This window comes from Pristis pectinata, chromosome 20 (genome assembly GCF_009764475.1).
Source record: "Pristis pectinata isolate sPriPec2 chromosome 20, sPriPec2.1.pri, whole genome shotgun sequence".
NCBI classification, from domain to species: Eukaryota; Metazoa; Chordata; class Chondrichthyes; order Rhinopristiformes; family Pristidae; genus Pristis; species Pristis pectinata.
In genome coordinates, this window is record NC_067424.1 from 3,215,625 (window position 1) to 3,236,604 (window position 20,980).

A 20,980-nucleotide genomic window follows, 5' to 3' on the forward strand; every position below is an offset into this window, starting at 1 on the left:
TCCTTTGTTTTGCAGCAAAACAGTATGTCTGGCAACCTGGGAAAGAAACCAGAGAGTAAAATAGGATATACGTTGGGAGCGAGGACGTCAGTTCGATTCTCGCCTACGGTAGGTAGTGGAATAGCATTAACAATGTTACTTGTGTTCACTGACAGTCAGCCTATCCAGCACAGCCCCTGCAGATAACGTTTCTGCAGAGTGCTTTCAGGGGGTTGATAAAACCTAATGATTCAGCAGAGGATAATTGCAAACAAGTTCCCTGTTGTTAACTCTGTGGGCAGTGGTTCAAAGAGTTGATCCTCAGTGATGTGTGGTGTTGGACCCTGCTCCAGGAACTCTGTTCCAGAGAACAGAACCACGTTTGGAAATATGGTTGACAACAGTGTGTGATCTGAGGAGCATCTACCTGCCATGCTGTGATGTGTCGCCATGACTCCTGCCTCATAATTTGACATTCCCAGTGACGGGAAATGGCTGGGCCCAAAATAACAAGAGATAAGACTTGATCTTGCAGCAGGTGATGTCCAGAACATTGTTGTAGCAACTCGGGAAGAGGAGGTGCCCTTGAGTCCTTCCATCACCCTGTAGATCATGGTTGACCTGTGATCTAACCATACGTATCCATCTGGGTCCCACTGTAACTGCCTGTGGTTAACAAAAATATATTAATTTTGGGTTTGTTAGCAGGTGACCTGGCACCAATCCAACTCCAATTTTTTTCTCACTCTTCATGCTGCTGTTTTGCAAACTCCTTTGTTTGGTTTTAACGTGTCCTCTACAGCAGAGTATATCACCTGGCCCTGCAGTGCATCAGAGAAGATTTGGAAGAAATCAGGGTTTCAAACCATCAAGTGCACCGTTTGGTTCCACATCTCATAGGAGTAAACAGAGCTCATCAAGTAAACTTCAAGTTCCTGGGTATGTAAAGCTATCAAACAATTGGTAATTGCTTTAGTATTGTCACATGTACTGAGATACAGTGAAAAACTTGTGTCTGCGTGCCATCCAGACAGATCATTCCATACGCAAGTATATCGAGGTAGTATAAACGGAAAAGAAAATAGGGTCACAGTTACAGAGAAAGTGCAGTGCAGGCAGACAATAAGGTGCAAGGGTCATGACGAGGTAGATTAAGAGATCAAGAGTTCATCTTTAGCGTACAAGGGGTCCTTTCGAGAGTCTGATAGCAGCGGGATAGAAGCTGTCCTTGAGCCTGTGGAACGTGTTCTCAAGCTTTTGTATCTTCTGCCTGCTGGGAGTGCGGAGAAGAGAGAATGTCCAGGGTGGGAGGGGTCCTTGATTATGTTGGCTGCTTTCCTGAGGCAGTGAAGTGGACAGAGTCCACGGAAGGGAGGCTGGTTTTTGTGATGGACTCAGCTGTGTCCACAACTCTCTGCATTCCTGACTGACGCCTCCAGTACCTGGTCTTCTCTCACTTTCTTCTTTCCAACTTGCTTCATCCATGCATTTTGTCCACTTCCCAGGTCACTGTCACGTGACCTGTGTAACATCACATCCAGCTCACCTGCCTTACTTTCATATCAAGACACAGAAGGAGGCCATTCAGCCCATTGGGATCATGCCCCCTCCCAATAGAGCAATCCCATCAGTCCCATTCCCCTCTCCTTCCTTCCCTGTAACCCATTCTCTCTCTCACATCCCATCAACTCCCCTTTGATTCTGCCGCCACCGATCTACGCCAGGGGTCAATCAACCTCCCAGAATGATGGGGGAGACCCACACCACTTTGTGTTGGCTTCAGATTTTCTATGTGTTCAGGAATTACCTTATCCCCGCATGTAAGTCCCCTTCAACTCTCCCTGGGACCCCGTCCATCCCTCTGGCCCCCATCCCCACCATCCCTCCCTCCCTCCACCCCAAACCCACCGTCCACACTGACCATCAACCACGCTTTTACACGGATCCCATCAAGTCCCATCATCTCCTCGCAGATCCCACCTCTCACCCAGGCACTAGGGGCAATTTACAGTTCTGATCAGTGCAAATGGTCCTGCAGGTTATTGGCTGATTTTCGGTAAACTGTGTCTGTGATGAGGATTAGTGTGGAGGGGATCATTGTGCCTTGGCCACTATGATCTAAGGAGTGGCTCTTTATGAGGAAGCTCATTATGACCTGTGCAGTCAATGGCTCCCTTTATCCCTCTGCTGGGCCACTGCTGTTCTGCTGGGACTTGCCCTGGTGACCCTCCTCCTCCTGCTGCTCTTCAGTCGGGCAGGCATGGTAGTGTAGCAGTTAGCGTAATGCTATTACAGCGCTAGTGACCCAGGTTCAATTCCCGCTGCTGTCTGTAAGGAGTTTGTACGTTCTCCCGGTGTCTGCGTGGGTTTCCTCCGGGTGCTCCGGTTTCCTCCCACATTCCAAAGACGTACGGGTTAGGAAGTTGTGGGCATGCTATGTTGGCGCCGGAAGTGTGGTGACACTTGCGGGCTGCCCCCAGAACACTCTACACAAAAGATGCATTTCACTGTGTGTTTTGATGTGCATGTGACTAATAAAGAAATCTTATCTTCGTGGTGCCCCCGTCCCATTGGCTCTTTCCTCAGGCCGCTCCCCCAGCACCGTCCACCGTCAGTTGGCTACATGTTGCAGATGACAGTGAAGTCTGCACACGGGTGGGGCGTACAATGCAAAACACCCCTGGACTGGTGCAGATGGTCTTGTTTCCATTTTTAGAAGGCCAGTAGTGATTCTGCCATTAGTGTGCCTCCTGTAGCAATGGCAATGAGGCAGTGAATTGGTGGGAGGAGCTGTGGAAGTACAGGGTGGTCCTAAAGCCCCAGGATCTGAGCTCCCTTGGAGAAGGTACACATCTCCTTCCTGCTAAGGAGAATGTCCTTGTTAATGACTGGGCCCTTATTGATGTAAGAACACAGTCAATGGTTGCTTGCAACTGCATAACACATCCCAGCTCTCGAGATGCTCACTGAAATCAAAAGTAGATGAAGACATCTCTCCATTTATATGGTGCCTGATGCAGCAACGAGCAGCAAAGTGGGAGACCTGACTTAAGCATGCAATTAGCCTGTTGATGTTGGTAGATCTGCAATGTGAAGATTGGCTTCGCTGGTGTCAGAATCAGGTTTATTATCACTGACATATGTCATGAAATGTGTTGTTTTGCAGCAGCAGTGCAGGACATAAACTTGCTATAAATTACAAAATAACTAAATAGTGCAAATAAAAGAGGAATAACGAGGGTTCGTGGACAGTTCAGAAATCTGATGGCATTGAGAGTGGGTCTTCAGGCTCCTGTACCTCCTCCCCGATGGTAGTAATGAGAAGAGGGCATGTCCCAGATGGTGAGGGTCCTTAGTGATGAGGCACCGCCTCTTGAAGATGTCCTCGATGGTGGGGAGGGTTGTGCCCGTGATGGAGCTGACTGAGTCTACAACTCTCTGCAGCCTCTTGCGATCCTGTGCATTGGAGCCTCCACACCAGGCAGTGATGTAACCAGTCAGAATGCTCTCCACCGTACATCTGTAGAAATTTGTAAGAGCTTTTGGTGACATTGCAGATCTCCTCAAACTCCTAACCAAGTAGAGCCACTGGCGTGCCTTCTTCATGGTTGCATCTTCTTTGTGATAGTGTGTAAAGCTTTAGTTGGGAGTTCATTTATTGTACATTGCACAGTGAGAGTTTCACATTTACATGAGTCACATTCCTGTAAATTGTTCCTCTCAATTACGTCTCATCACAGCTTTCTGGAAATTTAATCAACAAACTCGCACAGTGAAAACCCAGTCAGAACTTATGCAATTTGTACAATCCATTGTTGCAAACTGAGCAAAATAATGCAAATTAAAATGTATTCTTAATTTTAAAATATCTATCCTTGAGTCTTGGTTGAAATATAACTTTGTATTGAGTTTACTATGAGTCTGATCTTATTCCATTCCCATGAGAAATACATAATCTTACATTAGTTTTTAATTGATGTTGCACTTTACCTGTCCAAATTAACCTAAAAATAGAATCTTGTTTTATTTGTAGTCCTGGTACATATGAGCCCAACACGCCAAGAAACAGGCATGTAACGTGGCCAATGAAGTTCGATACTCCGGACTGGAGTTTGGTCTCTGCTCCAAAAAAGCGCACGTTACGGATTGAGGTACGGCTACCAAACTGGTAGGAATGTCCTTTGGACTGAATCTGTCGAGCAGCTCCAAGCACTGCTTGTTCAAAACATCATAAAAGTACAGCACAGAAACAGGCCCTTCAGTCCACCATGCTGTGCTGAACTAATTAAACTAGTAATTAAATGCCCAACTAAACTAATCCCTTCTGCCTGCACAATGTCCAGTATCTTTTTCCCAGGGTCGAAATGTCTAGTGCTAGCGGATGGGCATCTGAGGTGAGGGGGGAAAAGTTCAAAGAAGATGTGTGGGAGAGCGGTGGGTGCCTGGAATGTGCTGCCAGGGGTGGGGGTGGAGGCAGATACGATAGAGGGGTTTAAGAGGCTCTTAGACACATGATGCACAGAGAACGGAGGGAGATGGACATTGTGCAGGCAGAAGGGATTAGTTTAGTTGGGCATTTAATTACGTTTAATTAGTTCAGCACAACATGGTGGACTGAAGGGCCTGTTCCTGTGCTGTACTGTTCTACGTTCTAAAAGGGTAGCTCTTCTGTGAAAATACAAAAGGCAACAAATACTTAAAACAGTGGTAATTTTGCCAAAGAAAAGGTAGTTGAGATGGCCTGCAAAGCTTTCCTTCGATTGACGAATGGGTGACCAGAACACCACTGAGCCACACAGCAAAGGACTTCCAGTCTTGTGCTGGGTTGGCTGATCCATGTCTAATCAGTACAGCGTCACGGACTGAAGAACTGGCTAGGATTTGCTTTCCCAATCACTGTCCAGGGATGGCTGTTTGGACCTGGGGTGAGGCAGCTGCGAGGAGAGAGATTGATCAGCAAATGAAGTCAAGGGTTGCACTGAGAAATAAAACCAGGGCAGTCAGGCTGAATGATTCTGTTGGGCTCAGCACCCTCCAACACCAAGTCCATTGATTTTTGTGCTGTACGTCAATCGTTAAGAATTAAATATTGGGGCATAATTAAGAATTTAGTGGATCGTATCAAAATTGAACTGGCTGACAGCAAGGATGAAAGTTACACATGAAACAGAGAAAGATACACGTGGAGAAAGGCAAAATTTGATGAACTGGTGGCTCATAATAAACTGGAGGAGCATTTGGATTGTTATTGAGCAGCTTGAGGACATGCACTGGGGGCAGACTTGTGTAAGCGGGGAACAGGGTGGACCATCTCACAATCCATCCACCCTCCCACTCCAACAGCCACCTCCTGCCCCAGTGGAAGAGGTTGGTTCGCATATTAGCCTCATCACCCACCTCAGAATCCAAAAAGACCAGAGTGGAAACAAGTCACCTCTGATCCTGAGTGTCTCCCTAAGAAGAAGCTGACGTTGATAAGACGTCGCATAAAATGTTACTGCAAAGGTTTCAGGGTGCACATTGGTGATACATTGATAGAGACGGGGATTAACTATCAGAAACAGAATTGGATAAATGGATCATTTTTGGATCAGCAAGCAGTACTAGTGGGGAGTTTCAGACATCATTGTTGAGGCCCCAATTATTTACAACCCGGATTGGTAACTTGGATGAAGGGACTGAGTTTTCTGTAAGCAGATTTGCCGATGATATGAAGATAAATGGGTTAGCAAGTTGTGATGAGGATACAAGTTTGCAAAACAAAACAGAATTTAAGTGAGTTGGCAAGAAGTTGGCATATAGTGTGTAATGTAGGAAAAAAATGAGGTTATACATTTTGGAAAGAATAACGAAGAAAAAAATTACTTAAATGGAATGAGACCTCAAAATATTCTGGTACAGAGATCTGGGGATACTAGTGCACCAAGCACAAAGTTAGCAACAAGTAATTGGGAAGGCTAATGGAATGTTGGATATGGATCATTAACGGAAGGTAGTTTTCATCCAGCCTTATAAGGGGTTAGTGAGCCTACACTCGGAGTACTGTTTTGAGGTTTGATCCCTATATATAAAGATGTGCTTGCATTAGAGGCAGTGAATAGAAGATTTATTAGTTTGATTCCTCAGATGAAGGGGTTGACATAGGAAGAAAGGTTGTAATGGTTGGGTCTTTGCTTATTGGAGTTTAGAAGATGATTGTGTTAAAATATAAAACTCTGAGTGGGATTGATAGAGCTGACAGGATGTTTTCCCCCTGTAGGGCTATCTAGAACTTGGGGTCTGGTTTCAGAATAAGGGGTCACCCATTTCAGATGCAGATGATGAAGAATTTCTTCTCTGAGGGTTGCGACTCTTTGGAATTCTCTATCCCAGAGACTTGTGATGAGTCATTAAATGTATTCAAGAAAGAGTCTGACAGACATTTCAACAACAAGGAAATCAAGAGGTATGGGGAAAGAGCAGAAAAAGTGCTCATAGAGTCAGTATAGTTGAGGCCAAGGCTGGAACAGCCAAGATCTTGATGGCAAAGCAGGCTCAAGGGACTGAGTTGCTCCTGCTCCTGTTTCTTTTATATCTAAAGCTACAGAGAGAGAGGGAAAATCTGCAAGTGGTTGGGGGGGTGGGGGTGGAGGACAGGGGAGGAAAGAGAGTGGTGGGAGGAATGTACACGTGGACTGGGATGGGGGATTAAAATATGCACAGGGAGTGAGAGAATGGGCAAACTATTGCAGAGAGTGAGCAAGGGAGAGAGAAGGCTATACATGGACAGAGAGGGTAATGATTGGTGCTTTTAATAACTGGAAGGCTGGTGGAGATTTAATGAGGTTTAGTGCTACTTTGCCTTTCATGGAGTATATAAACAATGAAAATGTAAATGTAGTGGCATAATTAAGAACTTTGCAGATCATATTAAAATTGACTTGTTGATATTGAGGAAGAGAGCCTTTGACTTTAGGAAGCCACTAATCAGTTAGTTAGATCAGAAAACTGCTAAATGGAATTTGGTCCATAGAAGCTTGAAATAGTGCATTGGTGAGGGCAAACGTGGTAAGTGAATACACAGTAAAAGGTGGGGAGCAGAGGGCTCTAGGCATGCATGGTCATCGATTCCTGAAGACACCAGGGCAGGTAGATAAGGCAGTGAGCAGGTACATGGGATACCTTGTTGACTTGAACCATAGTGTATAAAGGTAGGGAGGTCATACTAGAAGTAATATACAAAGTAGACCACAGCTAGAGTTAAATCACCAATTATAAAAATTGTGTAGTAGCACTAAGAGGGTCTCAATTGAGATTTACAAGAATGTTACCATAACTGAGGAAGTTTGGTAATGAGGAATGATTGGCTAGTCTCGTTGTTTCATTTGGAACCGAAGCAACTGAGAGAAGGTTTAACTTGTTTATGAGAACTTTTGGACAGGGTGCTGATGAAAGGCCAGTAATTAAAGAGCATGGATTTAAAGTAATTGATGCAAGGATTGAGGGAAACAAATCATCCAGAGTCAGGGTCCTGAAACCCACAGCTGAGAGTAGTGAAGCTAGAAACCCTCACCATATTTAAAATGCACCTGGATGTGCACTTGAGGAACCATACTGAGTCCAGGAAGTGGAATTAGTCTCACTGTTTTGGTTTGACCAGCAAGGTCTTGACAGGCTAATCACCCCTTTCTGTGTTGTAAACGTCTGCGAGTTCCAGGCTTTCCCTGTGATATGCACACAATCGGGTGGCTTGCTGAGGCTCGCTGCCCGAGTTCATGCAAGAGTGGCCACTCGGGCAAGGCACACGATAATGTGTTTAGTAAGTAATTTCTTCCAACTTCTGGGCAACCCCTCAGGATTGAGGGTGACTTGCTTCTACTCCATCTTTTTGCGGTGGCTGATGAGGCCAGTGTGGAAACCACTGACTCCTCCACAGGTGAGGCATATGATGGCAGATGATTGGATGGGTAGTTTGTGAATTGGTGCTAGGAATTCGCAATTGCATTTTTTTCCAAGTAGGATTTGCAGACGACCTCGAACCTTTTCCTCCATCTGACTGGCAGTGTCTTCCTGCTACAGAACTTGGAATTGTCTATTTTTAAGGAGTCTGATGGCAGGCACGCAAACAATGAGTGACGTAGGTCCTCAAAGCTGGGGTTGTTGGCCTAGGTGAGGACGCTGATGTTGGTTTGTTAACTCTTCCAGTGAAGTTGGAGGATAGAAATATTAGTAAACAACGGTGCTTTCAGCAACGGAGAGAGGAAAAAAAAAGAGAATCAATTTTAATTTTTTTTTACTTTTAGCTTGCTGGTGACAAGGAATTCCGGAAACACAGGAATAGAGTGGCATATTTCAGCTTGTACTACACCTGATAACGTCAAGGACTGGATCTTAATACAACTGTCATGGATTATCATTCACTGTATCATTGATACCATCTGTGGATCACAGAACAGTCTTTTATAATACTGTCCACAACATACTCTGTAATTATGTGTCAGTGTAGTAGGTCTCATTAAACAGAACTTAGTGAATGTGTTATCCTTCATAGTTAGAAAGCAGTAGTTCACTGTGTCAATTGACAACTAACTGAAATATCTCAGACTGGTCCAGTGATAAGTTCTTGCTGGATGTTTAGAATATTGTGGGTTGAAGCCCTTCTGCGTTACTTAAGGACTTACTCCAGGGCATATCCAGCTTTATTTATGGAGAGGTAGATCTGCAGTCTTTTTATTGTGATGTTAGACCTGTTCAGATGGGTGTAAGAGAGAGCATGGGACTTTTAGAAAAACATCAGAGTTGTTGCAGGGTCCTCACCGACAGTTATTTCAACCGTTAGTGAAAACCGATCAATATCATTTGTGTAACTAAGCTGTATGCTAACTGTTCTCCCTAAATATATGAATTATATTGCTTAAGTTTTAATTAATGGTCAGTCATTTGCTGCATGAATAAGAAGAGGAAAGATGTAATTTCTTGAAGGGGATGTACAATGACAGTGAAAGGCAATTCTGTGTGCCTGGAGGTAGATTGGGAGTGAGATGGAGAACACAAAACAGGGCCATTCACAATTATACAGGCTTGTGAAATTGTTTTTTCAGGTATTAAGGGGAACCAAGTTTATCTCTTATTTATGTTGGAGGGGAATCCAGAATCTAAAAATTTGAACCAGGCTATCAGGGGAGAGACACATGTTTGAAAATGGCAACCGATGCTAGTCTAATTGTCAGTTTTAAATATGAGGCTGACATTATTTTCATTAAAAAGGATAATAAGGAATATGGAGTAAAAGTAAGTATATGGAGTTGGATCAGAGGTCAGTCATGTTCTGTATCTGAGGGGCTGGATAGTTCACTCCTCCTCTTAAGTTTCTCTAATCCCTACCCAATTTCTACCAACATATTTCAAAATCATTTTTTAGGGCATAAGTGCAAGGTTTTGGCTAAGCTTGACTCACAGTTTCCTTTTATTTAAACCATAATGGTTAATCTCCAGAAGGAGAATCAAAACCAAGCTCTGTTGGCTTTGTCAGTAACTGTAAATCTTGCACCTAATATCTTTCCACAGACCAGCTTTATTCCTCATTATCAACTGCATCCAATTTCAGCATCCCATGTTAAAATGTCTTCCTGTTTGCACAACTGTGCATCAGCTTTTCAAACATTTTAGAATACAATTTTTAAAAATATTTTTGCTTGTAATGACAATTTAGTTCATTTGTTTCAAATTAGAACACCTCTATTTCTTGGCAATCCTTTTATAAAGATCTTGCAATAGAATGTACAAATGGGGAGTAGGTCACTCAGCCCTTCTAACCTGCTCTGCCACTTAATATGACCATTACTAATCTAACTGCAGTACATCTTTCTGTACTGAATCTTGCTGGATTTTAGTTAGAGACTTAAAAATGTTACAATGTGTGCAAGTATAATTATTGATAAGGACAAGATGTAAGAAACACAAGATGTGTTCTTCATGAATTCTTGCTACTTTTATGCTAACACATACATCAATCAAGCTGTTTAACTAAGAAAGGTAAATTTATTAAATCGATACAAGCACATTTCAATGAGATTCACAGAGTTGCACGTAACAAATAACTGGGTCTGCAAGAAATACAGGTTTTGAAAAAATGGAGCAAATAGTTTTCATCACAGTCTATAATTTTTATACTTTTTTGAAATGACAGCACAAAAACATTTAATAATACCAAAGAAGGCACATGCTTTATTTTGTACACCTATCCCTGTACATCATCCGGTTTTGATGGGTTGGACATTACAAAGAGTATGTCTTTCAGTGTAGAGAAATATAATGCTGTTTTTCTGGAAACACTACACAACTGGAAGGCACTTTACGTACCATCAAGTGTGGTTAGATGTTTTGGGACCACTTTACAAATGAATGTGCATAGTGAACAGATTGCACAAACTACCTCCTTAATGAAATACTTTGTTCTGTAGGTGACTTTTTAAAATCATTTATTAAAAAAAATGCCAATAAACACGATCCTCTGGACAACAATTAGTACGATTTAAATTTATTTAGTACAGATGAGAACTTGTAATTTAATGTTACATATAATTTAGACATTAAACTTGTCTTATGATGTTTTAACTTCTACTACAATTTGAAAAATAGGACTATCAAAAATCCAAATATTCAGGTTTTGACTGAAGCCAAAGTTGACAACTGAATTAAAATTAGGAATAAACAGATCAAAACTTCTAATGCTATATTTGGATCTTTAATGATGTTGCTTTATGCTAGCACCTTTTTTAGGGAGATAATTTGAAGCTAACATTTTGTGATTCATACTACAGCTTTACTTAATTGATATCCTAATGGGCTGGCTGGTTCTGTTGATTTTACTGGTTTTACACAAGCTTGAGAATTTGTTGATGGATTACCTAATGTTAGTAAAATAAAATGTACTTTAAAGTTACCGATCAAGCTAGTTTTTCTTTAGCCTAATTCAGCACCAAAAGTACTTTGGAGAGGTATCTTCTAGCGGCAAAGTGAACCTGCTCTGATCTTGGTTCTTTCTCCAAACACTGTTCTGCCAACTATTTTCCACCATCACCAGGTCTGTTACAACATTTTTATATGTGAAGGATTTCTCATTAGCAAAGAAGAACCAGGTTATTCTTAGTAATGATAACCAGGTTTGTTGACATACCATCTTACTGATGCATAATCTTTCTCAAAAACAAAAGTAATTATTCAGGAGTGCTCAAGGAAAGTTATCACTAAGCAGGATCTTCTGGGACCATGTAAGTACAATCTGTTGTTGCGCCAGTATTTATGTTGTCTTAATTATTGCCATCACTGCCAGGAATACTTTCATTGCGATTGTATTTAACTGCAATCCTAATGGTGGTTAAAAAAAAACAGCAATATAAGCTCCAGGACATATGTTAAAAGCTGAATTTCTGGTACTAATTCAGTCATTTCTGAACATATGGAAATACTTCTTTACATAAATACCAGAGGACGACTAACCTTGACTGTGCTTGTAAACATTCAGTGAGTTTTACCAAGGCAGCCAAGAGCTGAAGATTAAAGAATTTAATATATAATGTTGCTGCTATATGTTGTTCTAGAGATCCTTGTTACTACCTAAAGATGATTACAGATCTTTATGGGTCATAACAGAGACAGGGCAGTTCCCAACCTTATCTTAGGAAATGAGATTCTGTGATTTACCAGGAAGTTGCTTGGAATGGAGTAATGGGGAGTGATTGGAAAGGCCAGGTTTGTTTTTTTTTTGCCGCAGTGAAGGAGGCAGTGATCTGACAGAGAGATATCAAATTATAAGAGGCAAAGATAGGGCAGTCAGAATTTTTTTTCCCCCAGGGGAATCTAAAATGAGAGGATATTGGTTTAAGGTGATGGAAGGAGTTTAAAATGAGGGGAAAGTTCATTTTTATACAGAGTGGTTAATAGCGGTTAGCGTAATGCTTTACAGCGCCAGCAACCCGGGTTCAATTCCGGCCGCTGTCTGTAAGAAGTTTGTACGTTTTGGAGTCAGAGTACTGCAGCACAGAAACAGGCCCTTCGGCCCATCTAGTCCAAGCAGATATGAATTCTGCCTAGTCCCAACTATCTGCACCCGGACCATATCCCTCTAAACCCCTTCCATCCATGTACCTATTCAAACTTCTCTTTACATATTACAATTGAAACTGCATCTATCATATCCACTGGCAGCTCGTTCCATACTTGCACCACCCTCTGAGTGAAGTTTCCTCTCAGATTTCCCTTAAACATTTCAACTTTCGCCCGAAACCTATGTCCTCTAGTTCTAGTCTCACCCAGCCTTAGGAGAAAACGCCTGCATGCATTCACCCTGTCTATACGTCTAAAATCTCACATCATTCTCCTATGCTCCAGGGAATAAAGTCTCAACCTATTCAACCTTTCCCCATAGCTCAGGTCCTCAAGTCCTGGCGACATCCTTGTAAAATTTCTCTGCACTCTTTCAAGCTTATTGATATCTTTCCTGTAGGTTGGTGACCAGAACTGCACACAATACTCTAAATCCAGCCTCACCGTCTTGTACAACTTCAACATTCCTGTACTCAGTGCCCTGATTTATGAAGGCCAAAGTGCCAAAAGCTCTCTTTACGACCCTTTCTACCTGTGACGCCACTTTCAAGGAACCATGAATCTGTAGTCCTAGATTGCTTTGTTCTACTGCACACCTCAGAGCCTTACCACTCACTGTGCAAGTCTTACCCTGGTTTGTCCTCCCAAAGTACAATACCTCACACTTGTCAGTATCAAATTCCATCTGCCATTCCTCAGCCCATTTTCCCAGCTGGTCAAGATCATGCTGTAAGCTTTGATAGCCTTCCTCGCTGTTCACTACACCCCCAATCTTGATGTCATCCACAAATTTGCTGATCCAGTTTACCACATTATCATCTAAATCATTAATATAGATGATAAACAACAATGGACCCAGCACCAATCTCTGCGGCATACCACTAGAGGCCTCCAGTCAGAAAGACAACTATCTACTACCCCGCTCTGGCTTCTCCCTCTAAGCCAATGTTAAATCCAATTGACTACTTCATCCTGACTGCAAGTGACCTAACCTTCTGGACCAGCCACTATCAAAGGCTTTTCTAAAGTCCATATAGACAACGTCCATTGCCTTTCCCTCCTCGACCTTCTCGCTAACCTCCTTGAAAAACTCTACAAGATTGGTTAGACATGACCCACCATGCACAAAGCCATATTGACTGTCCCTAATCAGGCCCTGTCTATCCGTTCTCCCTGTGTCTGCATGGGTTTCCTCCGGGTGCTTCGGTTTCCTCCCACATTCCAAAGACGTACGGGTTAGGAAGTTGTGGGCATGCTATTGTTGGCGCCGGAAGCGTGGTGACACTTGCGGGCTGCCCCCAGAACACTCTACGCAAAAGATACATTTCACTGCGTGTTTCAATGTACATGTGACTAATGAAGAAATCTGAAACTTACTGCCAGAGGTGGTGGTGGAGTCAGATACAATCACTATGTTTAAGGAACATTTAATGGGTTTAGTGTAGCTGGGCAAAAAGTTTGGCATGGACGTGGTGGGCCAAAGGGTCCTTTTCTGCGCAACTCTATAATGCATTACATAATTAATTTTGCTACTTAACTGCGGTGTGAAAAAAACTTTTATTTGCTCGTCAGAATGAATTATCTGCATTCATTTATACCTTTCCAGTTAACTATGTTAAGAAAGTTCCTTCAATTAATGACTCCCTTAGAGTATTTCTAAAACAAATGTTTCCCAAATTAATTGCCTCTGTGTACTGATTTGTTGTTGCCAAACCTTTCACTAAGTAATGACATTCATTATGAATGAAGACAGTGGAATCAGAAAATACAGACTGAAAATTGGATGGAGCCTGAAAACAGACTCCCTATATAAGTTATTCGAGAAAATGATTTTAGGTCTATGTTATTTCATCAGGATTGGAACAAATAAGAATCATGTTGTAAGATGCTGATAAAGTGGTGCAGGACGAACAACATGGAAGGTGTCCTATTGGCTGGTAGGCAGAAAAATGACAAATGGATATGCTGCATTCCATTGTTTTTGGCTTACACCATCACCTGCTTTGTCAGTTAATCTCTCCTACTTTCATTTCATTAAGAACATTGCTTTTTCCCTTCTTTCCTCCTTTCTAATTTTTCCATAACTTCTAACTCGGTTTTTCTGTTACATTTTATATTCTGATTAAAGGTTATTGATCTGAAATATTAATTCTGATTCACTCTGATCTAGTACTTCTGCCATTTTTGTTTTGATTATCATTTCCAACTTGCATTAGACTTCAGCTTGCAATATCAGGAGTGCACTCTTTAAACAGTGCATGCAGCTCAGCACAGAAGTGCATTCTGTGAAGGTGAATTTATTTAAATTTTATTTTGATTTTAAATTACAGTGATATTAAGTGATAAATGAGTAGCCTTTTGGTCTCCCAGATAAATAGGTGACATCTAGAACTGGCTAATTGAAGTCAGGTGAGTCAAAAGCACTGGTACTTGGAGAAAAATGCAGAATCCTGTGAGTGCAGCATTTACAGGTGTGGGGTAGGTTAGGCCAACACTGACAAATTAAGTCGTATGTGGAAGTTGATGGAAATCATTGGGATCCATGACATATACGTCTGCGGTACATATCTGCAGCTTGAGGAATTTTGAAGATATTAATTTATTAGTCATATGTACATTGAAACACACAGTGAAATATGTCTTTTTGCATTGCTAAGAATGTGCTGGAGGCAGCCCGCAAGTGTCGCCACTCTTCCGGCACCAACATAGCACGCCCACAACTTCCTAAACCGTACGTCTTTGGAATGTGGGAGGAAACCGGAGCACCTGGAGGAAACCCACACAGACACAGAGAGAAAACGTACAAACTCCTTACAGGCAGTAGCAGGAATTGAACCCAGGTCGCTGGCGCTGTAATAGCGTTATGCTAACCGCTATGCCGGTTTTGATTCCTGAATCAAAACTGATGAACTCAATTCAGAGATTTGGGCAAGAAGTGGTAATATCACCTGGATACTTTGTTCCAGAAAGGCAGTGACACACCTTAAATTAAGTACCATAGAATTAGTCAGTTAAGAGAAATCAGTGTGTGTGTGTGTGACAAGTTAATAGTATGAAGGATGAGTTTATGGAGTGTATCATAGGTAATGAATGCTTTATTTTCAGAGGAATTGAACATTGTGCAATAATTTGCAATTATCCCACTTCTGACCTTATGATAGAAGGAAAGTTAATGATGAAGTAACTGAAATAATTGAGCCTAGGCTAATGCTCTGAGGATCTGGGGAAGAAATTATTGAACTCCATCTACAAGAAACAGCTCCCTTTCTGAGGTATGATTCAAAACAAAGGTATACTCTTTTCATTGACTTCAATTTTATGAGGATTCCTTGATGATGGAAAATTCTTGGATGCCTGTTTCTCAAATTAGGTCTTGCAGGTAGTGAGAAAAGTCAAAACTGCTTCCTTGGAATCCCTTATCTAAATGATGCTCCATCTTTAGGTCTGGACCCCCAGAGGGTCTCCAATACTGCTGATACCCTTGATGACCACAGGTTTTTGAACCGACCTGCACAACCCTAATCCTATCTGAGCAACAGAATACTACAGACATTCTCCTGCACTACCATGGACTTGTCTCTGATTGTGTTTCCTTTTGTCTTGTTTTGCACAGTCCTTTTTTCCAATATTTTGTACAATTTATGTATAACTTATGCTCTGCGTATTGTCTGAATCTATGAGCCTGTGATGCTGCTGCAAGCAAGTTTTTCTTTATTGTACTTGCACTTTACCATACTGGCGCATACCCGATATAAACCCGACTTGACTTGACATAGCCATCTATCTAGAGGCTAGAGATTGGAACAGGCAACAACAGGAGCTCCGACCCCTCTTGTGTACTGCCTTGTAAAGGATAAATATATAATCCATGCAAGGCCTATGAAATCATAATGGTAAGACTGGGTCATGGCCGAAAGGAAGCATGCGTTCCAGAATTATGATGAGCATGCATAAAAGGGTTGCCAAATATCAGTGATGGATAGATAGTGTGACTGGGCAATCCCAGTGGTGACCTGAGATAACCTGAAGGAAGGCAGAGTCCCCCAGAAAACTCAGTTTCCTTGGGTTTCAGCTTCAAATTTCACAGTTTTATTATAGTGACCCTTCATAATATATAAAACTCTGAAAGTACAACTAGTTTAAGGTGATAGCATGCATTAATATTACCTGGCTGCATACCCACTGCAATACAGACAGTGTTATATTTTTACCTGAAGCTACTGAAAGCTGCATTTGCAATCTTCTCACCAAAGGATATGGTCCTTGTCTGCAATTACCCACTATGTCATCCAAATCAAGTGTCCAGACTGCAGCTCCACCAAACTTTTCAGCCTTTAGCCACTTGACCTACAAAGGTAAATTAACTGTCAGCTGCTTCAAGAATAAAGTACAGTTGTAGAACAAGCTTAACTACTTTGTGCAGTCTGCATTATCTCTTCACTGGATGCTTCTACAAACACCATGTGGTAATGGAGAGGAGAGTGAGTAACATTTGAAGTCTGGTATTTTGCCTTGGGCCTTATTGCTGATAAAGCATCGAGAAACTGTCAGTTAAGTAGCCAAATCTGGGATACATCAGCCTTAAGTTATAACTTTTTTGGGGTTAGGATCACCATCAGGCTGGTATCTTTGATTAGGAGGATTGGTATCAGGATGAAGTTCAAGGTTGGTTTGAGAGCAGAAAGACAGTCTATGGGAATCAGTTCCAGAGCAATTGCAATGGCATGTAACTTGAAACCTTAGCTCCCCTTCCTCTTGCCTCTACATTTGGGTAAGTTACTTTAATTGGAGCTAGAGCAATGGCACTGGCAATGGCAATGTTTGCCTTGGGCCAATTTTACAGCAAGGCCCTTAGGCAGGCATAAGGCCCTTTATTCACATGAAAGTGGATTAATAGTGGGTTCATCTGTGGTTAACTGATGCCTTTTTAAAGAACTCAGAGTAACAGCTAGCAGTCAGAAACCCAGGAAATCTCCATCAGGACCCCAGCAATCTTCTCCCTTGCTCCCCCTACCAACCTAGGATAGATCTCATTAGGCCATGGGGATTTATCAATCCTTAATGTATCCTATGGCATCTAATGTTGCTTCCTTTTAATACTGACATGCTCCAGTCTATCCATGTACCCCTCCCTAAACTCACCATCTTCTATGTCCTTCTCCTTGGTGAATGTAAAGGAGAAGTATTCATTTAGGACCTCGTTCACATCCTCTGGTTCCACACACAGATTACCTCTTAGGTACCCCTAAAGGACCTGCTCTTTCCTTGGCTACCCTCTTGTTCCTGATATAGAATGTATTGGAATTCTCAATATTACTTGCCAAGGATATTTCATGGCCCCATTTTGCCCACCTGTTTCTTTGCCACCTCATACATTCCCATATTCCTCAAGGGACTCCCTTGGTCCCAGTTGCCTATACCTGCCATATGTTTCTGTTTTTTTTTCCTGAGCATCCTTTGTCATTCAAGTTTCCCTACCTAATCTTGCTATCTTTGCCTTTCACCCTTTCTGGAACATGCTGGACTCTTACTTCCTATCTTTTAAAATACTCCCACTTGTCATCTGTCATTTTACCTGAAAGCATCTATTTTCACCAGGTCCTCCCTTATGCGATTGATATCAGTGTTTCCTCAATTCAAGAACTTAAGGACCAACCTTATCCCTTTCTATGACTACCTTGAAACTTACAGAATTACGATCACTGTTCCCAAATTGCTCCCCTAGTGACACTTCCGCCACCTTCTGTTTCATCTCTGAAGATAAGGTTGAGTACTCCCCATCTCTTGTAGTCTTTATGTATGACCTCAAAAAAATGTGCTTGAATGCACTTAGCAATTTTTGCTCTACCTGAGCTTCTTGCACTGGCAATCCCAGTCAATATCAAGAAAGTTAAAATACCCCACTACTCTAACCCTACTTGTTTTGCACCTTTCTGCAATTTGCTTACATAAATGTTCTAATTCCTGCTGACTATTGGGAGGCTTTTAGTATAACCACAGCAAAGTGATTGCCCCTCTCTTAATCCTAAATTCTACCCATATGGCTCATCAGATAATCTCTTCAGGACATTCTCTAAGTACTGTCATAAATGTTCTACCTAATCAGTAGAATGACTTTGCATTCCCCTCTGTCACACATGAACCTTACTCTGGAACATTAAGCCGCCAGTCCTGCCTTTCCCTCACATTTCTGTGATTGCAATAGCATCATAATTCCAAGTGTTGATCCATGCTCTAAACTCATCTGACTTGCCTGTGAGGCTCCTTGCATTAAATTAAACCTGCCAGTCCTCCCACGTTCCCCAACTTGTCTCTGTCTGGTTTACCCACTGGACTTACTTGATTTATTCACTACATTTTTCTCCCCACCTGCTGCACTGCTACTCTGCTTCCCACCCTGCCAAATTAATTAAAACCCTCCTTGGTAGCGCAAGCAAATCTTCCTGCAAGGATATTGGTTTCCCTCAGTTTAGATGCAATCTCTCCTTCTTGTACAGGTCCCATCTACTCCAGAAGTGATCCCAATGATCAAGTACCTAAAGCTCTTCCTCCTGCACTGCTCTTTAGCCATGTGGTCATTTATCCTATCCCCCACTTTATACTCTCACTAGCAGGTGGCACAGGGAAACATCCTAAGATGATCCTAGGGTTCCTGCTTTTTAGCCTTCTGTCTAACTTCCTAAACTCACTTTGCAGGATCTCATCCCTCCTATCTACGTTGTTAGTACCAATGTTTACTACAACCTTTGGCTGTTTTCTCTCCCCCTTCAGAATGTTCTGTACCCTATCCCAAGACATTCTGGAATCTCGTTTGTTTTCCTCACTAATGCATCCACTACTATTACTACTTCTCTAGACCTTTCCGTCCCTTGCTGTGCATCAGAGCCAATTGTGGTGTCACAACCTTGGCCACTGCTGCTATTCTCCTCTGAGAAGCCATCTTTCCCTAACTTTATCCAAAATGGTATATCTGTTTCAGAGAAGAATGACCACAGGGAACTCTTGCACCACCTGCCTGCACTTACAGTCCTTCTTGGTGGTCAACCATCTCCTTTCTTTCTGTACCTGTGGCATGAGCAACTTACTAAACGTACTGTCTATGACATCTTCCACCATTTTCAGGGAACTATGGACTTGAACCCCAAGGTCCCTCTGCTCATCAATATTCCTTAGTGCCCTACTGTTTACTATACATCTTCTGCCCCTATTTGACTTCCCAAAATGCATCCCCTCACACTTGTTGAGATTAAATTCCACCTGCTAATGCTCTGCCTAACTTTCCATCTATATCCTGCTGTAATCTTAGACAACCTTCCTCGCTATCCATAATACTACCAACTTTCATGTCATCCACAAACATACTCATCAAACTTGTTAATATATATCACAAACAACAAGGGTCCCAGCACCAGTCCCTGTAGTACCTTGTACTAAAGTCCATACAGACAACGCCTACTACCTTGCCTTCATCAATCTTCAAAGTTACCAACTCAAAAAAAAACTCAAATTAGTGAGGCAGGATTTCCCCCACACAAAGGCATGCTGACTATTCTTGATCAGCCCCTACCTTTCCAAAAGTACATAAATCCTATTCCTTATGATTTTCTTCAATAATTTCCCTACCACTGAGTGTAAGATTCAATGGTCTGGAGTTACCTGGCTTTTTCCTGCTGGCCTTCTTAAGTGAAAGAACAATATTAACTATCATCCAGTCATCTAACAGCTCACCTGTGGCTAACAAAGATGCAAAAATCTTGGCAAAACCCTAGCTCCTTGCTTCCTGTATCAATCTCATGAGGCCATGGGGATTATCAACCCTTGTGTGTCCTTTGACATCGAACACCTCCTCTTTCTTGATACTGACCTGCTCCAGATTATCCACATATCCCTCCCTGAACTCCATCTTCAAAATCCTTCTCCTTGGTGAATACAATACGAGAAGTATTCATTTGGGACCTCACTCCACACATAGATCATCTCTTTGGTCTCTAAGGGGACCCGTTCTTTCCTTGGCTACCCTCTTGCTCCTGATATAGTTACAGAATGTCTTGGGATTCCCTTCAATCTTACTTACCAAGGATATTTCACGACCTCTTTTTGCCTTGATAATGTCTTGCCACTTTCCTAAACCCTTTATATTCCTCAAGGGACTCCCTCAAGTTCATCTGCCACAAAACTTCCTTTTCCATTCTAATCAAACCTTCAATATCCTTTGCCGTGCTATGTTGGCGCCGGAAGCATGGCGACACTTGTGGGGCTGCCCCCTGAACACTCTATGCAAAAGATGCATTTCACTGTGTGTTTCGATGTACATGTGACTAATAAAGAAATCTTATCTAATCATTCAAGGTTTCCTAATCTTGCCATCTTTGCCTTTCACCCTTAATGCAACATACTGGCCCTGAACTTTAACCAACTCTCTTTTAAAAATTCCCATTTGTCAGCAATCGTTTTACCTGAAAGCATCAGCTCTCAATCTACTTTTCCTAGGTCCCTGCTTACGATATTAAAATCAGCTTTCCTCCAGTTCAAGCCCTTAACGTGAGGACCAACCCTATTCCTTTCCATAACTACCTTAAACTTACAGAATTATGGTCACTGGTCTGAAAGTGTTCCCCCACCACCTGTCCACTTTTGTTTCTTAAGATATTGTTGAGTACGAGCCTGTCTCTAGTAGGACTAGCTACGTATTGTTTATATATTAATGTCTTGGAGGAGAGGCAGAGTCTAAGGTATTAGTCTGCTGATGACACAAACATAGATGGGAGGACATGCTGTAATCAGGATATTTGGACTCTGCAACAGGATATAAATAAATTGAGTTAGTGGGCAAAAACTTGGCAGGAAAATGTGCAGAAAATGTGAAGTTATGCATAGGAGGAATCAAGGGACAGACTATTCTCTAAACAGAGAG

At 42.0% G+C, this 20,980-nt stretch overlaps 1 protein-coding gene across 3 annotated transcripts in view; it reads left to right on the forward strand.

The window, feature by feature from the left end:
- Window positions 1-10,905, forward strand: part of LOC127580987 (protein pitchfork-like) — a 36,623-nt gene extending 25,718 nt beyond the window's left edge. Inside the window, exons 3-6 of one of the 3 annotated variants that reach the window (XM_052035021.1) lie at window positions 16-108; window positions 782-918; window positions 4,013-4,130; window positions 8,262-10,824. In XM_052035021.1, the coding sequence (XP_051890981.1) occupies window positions 16-108; window positions 782-918; window positions 4,013-4,130; window positions 8,262-8,330 (417 nt within the window). In that variant the 3' untranslated portion in view covers window positions 8,331-10,824. Of the gene's footprint in view, window positions 1-15; window positions 109-781; window positions 919-4,012; window positions 4,131-8,261 lie in introns of all 3 variants that reach the window. The other 2 variants (XM_052035023.1, XM_052035024.1) reach the window with 2 other exon arrangements.
- Window positions 10,906-20,980: the final 10,075 nt, after the last annotated feature.